The sequence below is a fragment of the Dipodomys merriami genome, unplaced genomic scaffold (genome assembly GCF_024711535.1).
Source record: "Dipodomys merriami isolate MVZ:Mamm:240054 unplaced genomic scaffold, mDipMer1.0.p SCAF_37, whole genome shotgun sequence".
Classification (NCBI taxonomy): Eukaryota; Metazoa; Chordata; class Mammalia; order Rodentia; family Heteromyidae; genus Dipodomys; species Dipodomys merriami.
This window is the reverse complement of record NW_027205270.1, coordinates 12,892,419-12,901,925: the sequence shown is the minus strand read 5'-3', so window position 1 is coordinate 12,901,925 and position 9,507 is coordinate 12,892,419. Positions and strand designations below refer to the sequence as shown.

The following is a 9,507-nucleotide window of genomic DNA, read 5'->3' as shown; positions in this document are numbered from 1 at the left end:
AAAGAATCCAACCCAGGGTCTCATGCATGCAAGGTAGGCACTCTACCACTGAGCCACTTCCCCAGCCCTTCTAAATTTGCTTTTTTAAAAAGAAAGCCTATTCTAGCTAGGCACCGGTGGCTCACATCTATAATCCTAGCTACTCAGGAGGCTGAGATCTGAGGATCACTGTTCAAAGCCAGCCCTGGCAGGAAAGACCATGAATGACACTCTTATTTCCAATAAAGCCACCAGAAAACTGGAAGTGGCGCTGTAGCTCAAGTGGTAGAGTGCTTGCATTGAGCTGAGGGACAGTGCCCAGGCCTGGAGTTCAAATCCTATGACCAACAAAAAAAGAAAAAAAAAAAGACTATTCTTCATGTAGGGGTAGCCTTATTAAGTCTATAATGCAAACCCATAAGGAGATAAGAGGATTGAGAAAATTTTTCTGAAATTACTGATTATAATATTCAAAGTCATACAACCACAGCACTTAAAAAAATAATGAACACAGTTAGGGTAGAACCTAGCATTTTTATTTAGATCTTCATTAAACTGTTGGAATTGAGAACCAGACATACGTAATAAACCTCCAAAAATAGATCCTGAAAGGCACTTTCTGCTTAGGGCAAGCAGTCATGGAATAAGCATGTAAACAAGCTGGCTTCTCTGTACCACACCAGCCAAGTCAGCTTTCTCCATGGCCAACTGCACCAGCTCTGCCCTCCCTTCTGTTAACACCACCAGCCAGACCCCCTGTAGGTCTAACCCAAGGTTTTTCTGTAGGACACCTTGGCCTACCTGGGAATGCTGGACACATGTTGTTAAAGGAATCATGGTGTTGAGGAAAAAAAAATTTTTTTTTAAAAAGCTGCCATCTGAGGTGATGGCTTCTCTGTACTTACGCCATACCACAGAATACAATAAATAAGCATTAGAAAATGTTCAAGTATGAAGGGATTTCCTCCTCCCCGCCAAAAGCACTGCTCTCTGAAGGAAGCTGGTTTCTCTGTAGCTACACCAGCTGTTCAGAAAGCTCATTGGACCTGGTTTTGAAAATAAAACAAAGTTAAAAACCCTGGGAGGAGTTATTGTGCAGTGTGGAGTACTCAGTCTTTCTTATAAAGAAAAAAAAAGTTATCTGGTACCAAAGTGTGCAACCTACAGACCCTCAGGTACTGCCCTGTGACTTCTCTGTATGACATCACAAGGGTGCCAAGTGCCTGTTTTTCTAGACTAGGAGTTGGTAAGGTTTGGCTAGTGCTGAAACCATGCATAGGGTTGGTTTACTAAATAAAAACCTTATTACGTACGTCCTCCAAAAGACAGCTAAACGTGGAGAGATTTTGATTTGGTGCTGTTAAAGAGGTGGCAATTAAGAGCATAAGCACCAGGGAGATGGTAACTGCCTTTTTTTTTTTTTGGTCAGGCTAGAGCTCCAACTGGAACCTGCGTTACATGCAAGATTGACTGGATAGGGAACACTCCCTGACAAAGAGCTACATAATTAGAAATGGATCAGATTACAGGGAGGATAAGGGGAAGGGCTTCACATTCATAAGAGCTCAAGACATTACAAATTCATGCTGACAGGGCTATGGCATTGCCAGACAGGCTATAATGGAACTACAAGTACTTTACGTGCACATCACAAGGACATTTTCAGTGTTTGGTGGGAAAGTAAATGCAATAGACTTTGGAGGGTTGGGCAACTGGGTGATAGGGCACAAATTTCGAAGCATTATTTACTACAAGTGGTGTTTGTTTCTAGGCAGTTACATGGTTCACCTATGCTCACTAAATTCATTATAATGGTGAACAAAACACCTAGGGACAGAATAAGCAAGCTCAACTTACAGTCCCCCACAAAAGCTAAAATTCATGTCATTAACTAGAGTGACTGCAACTGATCAGGAGCTGAAAGAGGACAGGAAAATTTAGGAATAAAGGCCCTTTCCCTCAGAGCTTGAAGGCTTCTCTGTAACCTACGCCAACAAGTCTGGGGAAAAAAGGCTAACACTTTCAATATTTAAGTTTTTTGGGCACTTCCCATGGGAAGCTGTCCCTACCAAAGTGGCCATAGGCTGCAGTCCTCTGATAAATTGGCTTCTTCAGATCCAGATCCCTGGAATATATAAGTCCGTAACTTAATATGAAGCATTTAATTAAAATGAAGCAAAACAAACAGCAAGACTCAATTTTCAAGAACTCTGGCAAATGAGTTCAGTTCTCTCTGAGGTATGCTAGGAAAAAAGTTCATGGCAAAAGTATGTTACTTCCCTGGTGTCCAGACTCCTTGCACAGTCCTTATTAGTAACTATAGTTCTTGTTTTCCGGCCCTGGCTTAACAAATATGAAAACTTGTCATTACTTTGAGTTCATGGAATACTTACCAAGGTCACATTGCCGACTATGGTTATTTTCTTTGTAACAACCTTGAACATTCGAATCACTTATCTGTTAATTTCTTAATGTGAAAACCTAAAAGTGTTGTTCACAAAGCCCAATATCGAATATAGTAAACTTTCTAGGGTAGTTTAAGGTACAGAGCAATACAATTTTGTATTTCTCATCTAACTCTCCTCTGAAAACAATTTAAAACAGCATCTTCTAGGAAGTACTTCCCCATTTGAGGAGTCTACCTTTACCTCCTTGGATTTTAATATGTATACACATACTCTCTACTTCTCACTAGCAATAGGCTTTACCATCTTTACCTGACAATGACCCCAGGGCGAAGATCAAAATTCTTCTTCACAATCTCTAATAGTTCTCTCTCACTCTTCTGAGAGGTACCATAATGGAAAATGGAGATAGACAATGGATGAGATACTCCAATAGCGTAAGAGACCTAAAAGGACCCAAATATTTTAAGTCAGTAACTGAAAAACATTCTTAGGTAACACATTGATACAAATGTAGCTATGTACATTATTGAAAATACCCTCCTCCCACACACATGACTTTATTTCAGTTACAATGAAGAGTATATATACCTGAACAAGAACCCTTCTGCACAGACCTCCTTTAACAAGAGATTTTGCCACCCAACGAGCAGCATAAGCAGCTGAACGGTCCACCTTGGTATAATCCTTTCCTGAAAAGGCACCTCCTCCATGAGCTCCCCAACCGCCGTAAGTGTCCACAATAATTTTCCGGCCAGTCAAACCAGCATCACCCTGAAATTACAGGATTTAAATCACTCCAGGCTTAATCCTTCCCACAATAAACAGCTCTAAGTTAGTTTGCCTATTCTGTGTCATGGAAGATTCACATGCTGACATTAGAAAGCCTAGTTAAAAAAAAAAAAAGGTGACAGTCAAAATTTTCCAAGTAACCAATGACCCAAAACAAAGAACACTGAATTTGGTATTACCTGAGGTCCACCAATAACAAATCTTCCACTTGGCTGCAGGTGATAGATTGTATCCTCATCAAGATATTTTGCAGGTACAACAGCTTTGATCACTTTCTCCTTTAGGGCATCCCTCATTTCATCAAGACAAACTTCCTCATCATGTTGAACGGATATAACAATTGTGTGGACTCTGATGGGAAGCACAGCACCTCGATCTTGCATATACTGCACAGTCACCTTGAAAGCAACATAAATCATCAGAACGTAATCCACCAAACAGTAGTTTAGTTTTCTATCCTAAGTCAAGATATCAACCATAATTAAAAAAACTTTATGGATTTTCTGTGCCAGTGTAATGTGAGACACTATACCTTCACCAATCTTTACTTACTTGAGTTTTAGAATCTGGGCGTAACCACGGCAAAGTGCCATTGCGGCGTAGTTCAGCCAGTTTGGCATTTAGCTTGTGTGCTAAGACAATAGTTAAAGGCATACACTCCTCAGTTTCATCAGTGGCATAACCAAACATCAGTCCCTAAAAAAAGGGAAAATTATTCATGTGATCGATCCCAAATTTCAGAATTTGGTATTAGAGGAGAGAGATTCAAACAGCTTCTTACAATACCTGGTCTCCTGCACCAATGTCTTCCTCATTTCGGTCAAGATGAACACCTTGAGCAATATCTGGTGATTGTTGTTCCAAGGCAACCAGCACATTACAAGTCTTGTAGTCAAACCCTATAAACAAAACACAGTAAGTCTCAGGAAATACAAAAAGACCCAAAAAATTCACAATATAACAGTAGCCAAGCCCATTCATGATTCCACTTTCCATCTTTTCACTTGCCCTGAATACTGATTTGAAAATTTTAGGTGTGTGTGTGTGTGTGTGTGTATATATATATATATATAGATATAGATATAGATATATAGTTTCAAAGGTTTAAATTGCCAACTGTTCTAATAGTATGAAATCTTGCCCCACCCAGGACATGAGACCCTTTGTCCAATATACCCATACTGTATATGCTACCCACCTAAGCACCTAAATAGCTTTTCACTATCAAACAGTGCTTGTACTCAAATATTTATTTTACTGGGGTTGGGAAGGTGGCTCAGTGGTAGAGAGCTTGCCCTGAGCTGAAGAGCTGAGGGACAGCGCTTAGGCCCAGAGTCCAGCCCCACGACTGGACCAAAAAAAAAAATTTTTTTATTTTACTAATATGAATGCTAGAGGTGGGCATCAATGGCTCACACCTGTAATCAGTCCTAGCTACCCAGGAGCCTGAGATCTGAGGATCAAGAGATGGAAACTAGGTGTATAAGAAACATCTCTACTTAATGACAAAAAGCCAGAAGTGGAGCTGTGGCTCAAGTGGTAGAGTACTAGACACAAAAGTTCATGGACCCGTTCCCCCCCAAAAAAGGAATGTTAGAAATTTGAATATATTGAAGAAAAATGTTAAAGTGCTTCCTTTTAGTTAAAAAAAAAAACATTTTGACATTAGGAAAGAATGTCAGACATTTTAGAAAATGGCTAGGTAAAGCACAGTAAACCTTCAGAAGTGGAGTTAAGGATCAGTAGATCAGTTTTCAGCTGTATTTGTATGTGCAAAAATAAAGAGCCTGGGAGGAGGATTTAAAACACACCTTTGGAAGAATCATCATATCCAATGTGTTTAATGGCTTCACGAACAACTTTCTGGTAGTCAATAGCAGCTCTGGATGTAATTTCCCCAGCAAGAAGAATCATTCCAGTTTTAGCAACAGTTTCTAATAAAAGAGAGGTTCAGATTCAAATGCTATTTTCATAGCAAAAAAACAAAACAAAACCCTTTCAATATATAACCTTTCTACCAGTTAAGCAATGTCCTGAACCTACCACAAGCCACTTTGGCATCAGGATCCTGCTGAAGGTGGGCATCCAGGACAGCATCACTGATCTGGTCACAAATCTTATCTGGGTAGGAAAAAAATCGACTTAATTTCATTAACTCATTATTTACCTGAACCTTGTTATGTTCTTTTCCTTATATTAACTCTTACTTCAAGTTTTTAACCTTATTGTGATTATAACAAACTTTACCAACTTGAAGTTAAACAACTCAGTAGCATAAAACATGGAGATTTAAACTGCTCATTAAAGCACTGCTTTAAACAGAAGCTGTTTGCCAGAATATTGGATATAGCAGTATACATTACTTAGAATTCAGTTCTGGACTGGGAGTGTGGTTTAGTGGTGAGTGCTTGCCTAGCATGCATGAAGCCCTGGGTTCAATTCCTCAGCACCACATAAACAGAAAAGGTCGGAAGAAGTGCTGTGGCTCAAGCGGTAGAATGCTAGCCTTGAGCACAAGGGCCAGGACTGGCAAAAAAAAAAAAAAAATTCAGTTCTACCTCTAGCAGTCCAGCCACATAAACTCAGAATGGTGACTCATGCCTGATATCCTAGCTACTTAGAAGTCTGAGATCTGAGGATCAAGGTTCAAAGCCAGCCAGGGCAGGAAAGTCTGTGAGACTCTTATCTCCAATTAACCACGAGAAAACCATAAGTGGCCCTGTGGCTCAAGTGGTAGAATGCTCACATTGAGCTGAAGAGCTCAGGCACAATGCCCAGGTCTTTCTTTATCCATCATTTCAAAATATATTTTTTGAAGTTTCAACAAGTATTTTATTAGTGGGCTATTGTAGAAAAAGAAAAAAAGGGACTGAGCAAGTGGCTCAGTGGTACAGCGCTTGCCTTACATGCATGAGGCCTGGGTTCGATTCCTCAGCACCACATAAGCAGGAAAAAAATGGGAGGGCTAGGAATGTGGCTTAGTGGTAGAGTGCTTGCTTAGCATGCATGAAGCTCTGGGTTCGATTCCTCAGTACCACATAAACAGAAAAGGCCAGAAGTGGTGCTGTGGCTAGCTTTGAGCAAAAGAAGGTCAAGGACAGTGTCCCAGCCCTGAGCTCAGGCCCAATGTCTGGCAAAAAAAAAAAAAGAAGAAAAAAAGGGAGAAACATTTTTGCTAATTTTGTAATCAATAATATATGTCCTCTACATGAGACAGTAACTCCACCCCACAAATGTACTGAGCAAACCCCAATGCAACTTGTGATTTGGAAGAACTGGGGCCATATGTAAATCAGTGTCCTTAATCTTGTCAAATGCCACATAAGGCAACAAGAGAAGTCAATTAAAGATAAAAACTTTGAAAGAATTAGGACTTTTATGAACAAAAAAAATAGTAATCACTTGGTTTTATTGCTTGTTCAGGAATAGGAGCTTGCTTAAACAGCCTGGAAAATTCACCGATGTGTTCTTGAAGCTCTTAATTTCAATACATGTCACCCAATATTAGGAAAGAACAAATACCCTCCCCAAAATTTTACAGCCATCCAAAGCCGAATCCAACAAAATGTGCGTTGCAGTCAAGCCAGAAGATCAGACTTAAATCTGAGAACTGCCACAAAAGCCTGTGAGCTTAAATGATCACATTAATGAAGGGCAGATCAAACATCTGGTGAGAGGTAAGCCTTACAACCACACACATTTAAAAAAAAAAAAAAGCCCACAAAAACACCTGACCTTCAAGTAGGTTGCTTGTGAGATTTCCTTATAGGCAAAGCCCACTAACTAGAGAGAAGCAGACCCTGAAATCATGAAGATTAGTTAATTGTGGGAACCTAAGGGCAGTAGCTAAATATTATTGAGTGGTGGGATCAAGCCGGGATTGAAAGTTTCTGGGAATGGCTTCAGTGCGTGTAAATTGAACTCCATAATGGCGGTTCAATGGACAAAGCCCTGGGAAGTAAAACCTCCTGTAAGGGTGGTTAAGATCGAGACTTTAAATGGAAACCTCGTGCAATGGGAGCTTACTCTTTAATTCGCGCTTCCCATCCTTTTCACATAACTCCATATAAGGCCTGCCTTCCCCAACACACAGTACTATATTTAGTGAGGAGCTGTCACCTTGAAGGCAAGGCCATGTTCGCTCAAAGCAAGGCTATGTCCGTGTGAGGGTGCCCGGAGCCACTGACAATAAAGATCTGAGGACACTGCGGGGCACGAGTCCCCAGTCGCTCAAACCCGGAGCTCGGGCAGCGGAGGCCCACGGCTCCCCCTCGCCCAGATGCCAGCCACATGCGGCGAACACGTGGTCGAGCTGCAATGCGGGGCGCGCGCTCCCGAAGGCGGACACGAGCACGCGGGGCGGGTCGCCCACTGGAACGGCTCCGGACTACAAGACTCAGAAAAGGAAATAGTCTCCTCCCTGGGCAGGGCAGGGGCTCTCGCGGGCTCCCGCCCTTCTCGTTTTCTGGAATCTTCCTCATTCCGGGAGCGCGCGGCCGGATGGGAGGCCGAGGGGAAGGGGGAGGGGAGCGGCGGCCACGCGCTCGGCACCGGCTGGCTCCACGAGAAAGGCGCGCGGCCGCTGCCCTTGCCCACTGCCCGGAGAGGCGCGGGCTGGGCCACCAGCGCGCCCCAGCCGGCCGAGTCCCCGCCGCCGCCGCCGCCGCCCGCCGCCCCGGCCCCTCACCGCGCTCCAGACCCTCCATCGCCTCACCTGGGTGGCCTTCCCCCACAGACTCGGAGGTGAAGAGGAACGTGCCCTCCTCGATGAACGCCTCGTGGAAGCCGTTGAGCTGCCCGTTCATGTTGGCTGGCGGTGAAAGATCAAGTGGCGGTCAAGCGGTGTCGGGGAGGAAAAAGCAGCGGCCAGGCAACGACTGCGAAATGCGCAAGGCAAAAGGCGAGGTTCCTCTCCCAGCGGGCAGACGGCGCCGAGCGAACGAAGCGGCGGGCGGTGCGGCCCAGTATTTATAGAGCAGCGCCTGCGCGCGCCCGGCTCGGGCCCCGCCCCTCGGCGCCGCGCGCCAATGCGCCACCGGCGCGGGCTCGGAGGCTCGCGAAGGAGGGGGAGGGCGGGGGGGGGAGGAGAGGGAGGGAGAGAGTAGTGCGCCGAGCTGAGCCAGGGCTGAACCAATCTGCAGCCCGGAAGAGGGAGCGGAGACACCTGTCCTTCCGGCCAGGAGTTAGCTTCTTAGGTAATTTTCATAAAAGGGGAACGGATATGGTCGTATATTGGATTTCTGTGTCCTCCGCCGGTGGATGTGGAAGGAAAGGGAGGACTCGGCTTTCGGGGTACGGCTCCCCTGCTTCGTGACATGGTACCTCCCTTCCCGACCGTTGGCCGGGATCTCTGTGGGCGAGGTCGCCCCCCCTCACCCCCAGTGGTAGCGGCGGGGCTGGCGGGGGTTTTGTGCCCCGGATCCGCCGGGGGGGGGGGGGTGTCTTTCCGCCACGACCCCCCTCGCCCCAGCTTTCAAGAGTCCTTGAGTGCGGGGAGGCGGTGGCTCTCCGCCATGTGAGAGTGGCCATGTTGGCTGGCCCCGGCGGGCTGCTTCGCCCAGCCTGATCCAGTGCCGCCCCGTTCACTGCGGCCCGGCTGGCGAAAATGGCTGGGGAGCGAACCAATCAGACGGGCTGCTCGTCCTCGCCTCGGCCCCGCAGTGTCTTCCAGAAGGACCCCGAGGCGCGGGCCCGCGCTGTGGCCGGCCTCCTCCGTCCCCGAAGAAGGCCGCGCCCCAGCCTGTGCGGCTCGAGTCCCCGTTCGGGATGCTGCTTCATGGGGGAGATCCTCGCCCTGTGCCTCGCTTCTGTGTCTTGGGGACGTGTCCTGATGACACTTTACTCTGTGAAATTCCCATGAGCGGAATTGTAGGGGGGAGAATCAAACGTGAGCTGCCTAGAATTAGGGAGTCACCAGGAGGCAGGTGTCCCTGGGAGCTGGTGACCCCCAAGAGCGCCAGCCCATGACAGGAACACCGGGTTTCAGGTGTGATTACTAAGGAACGGCCTGCACCTCCTTACCATGGATGCCCCTTTATGCCGAAGAGGCAGCCTGTCCGGTGACAAGCCCTCCAAGTGTGTCATTCGGTGTATTGGGGAAATTCTTGAAGGACCAGGTGCGAGGTTGAGGAAGGCTTACAGGGAAACAAAAGGGAGCCCTCGGGCAGTGGTAGGGGCTCCCACAGACAAGGTAGGAAAAGGGTCCTCCCCAGATTTAAACCACCACAACCAGGGGCACTCAAACAGGCCATCAGAAAAGGTTAAAAGAGACGTAATTGTTAATTTCTCAGTTTTTGCTTTTCAAACCAACCCTTCAAATACATGACTTAAT

At 45.8% G+C, this 9,507-nt stretch overlaps 1 protein-coding gene across 1 annotated transcript; it reads right to left on the bottom strand.

Annotated features, from left to right (window-relative positions):
* Positions 1-493: 493 nt before the first annotated feature.
* On the bottom strand, positions 494-8,125 carry Mat2a (methionine adenosyltransferase 2A). The gene is made up of 9 exons (XM_069989129.1): positions 7,891-8,125; positions 5,220-5,297; positions 4,988-5,110; positions 3,963-4,075; positions 3,729-3,872; positions 3,356-3,574; positions 2,976-3,158; positions 2,697-2,830; positions 494-2,104 (listed from the first exon to the last, which is right to left on the bottom strand). The coding sequence occupies exons 1-9, from the start codon at positions 7,979-7,981 to the stop codon at positions 2,002-2,004; spliced, it is 1,188 nt and encodes a 395-aa protein (XP_069845230.1). The 5' UTR covers positions 7,982-8,125; the 3' UTR covers positions 494-2,001.
* Positions 8,126-9,507: the final 1,382 nt, after the last annotated feature.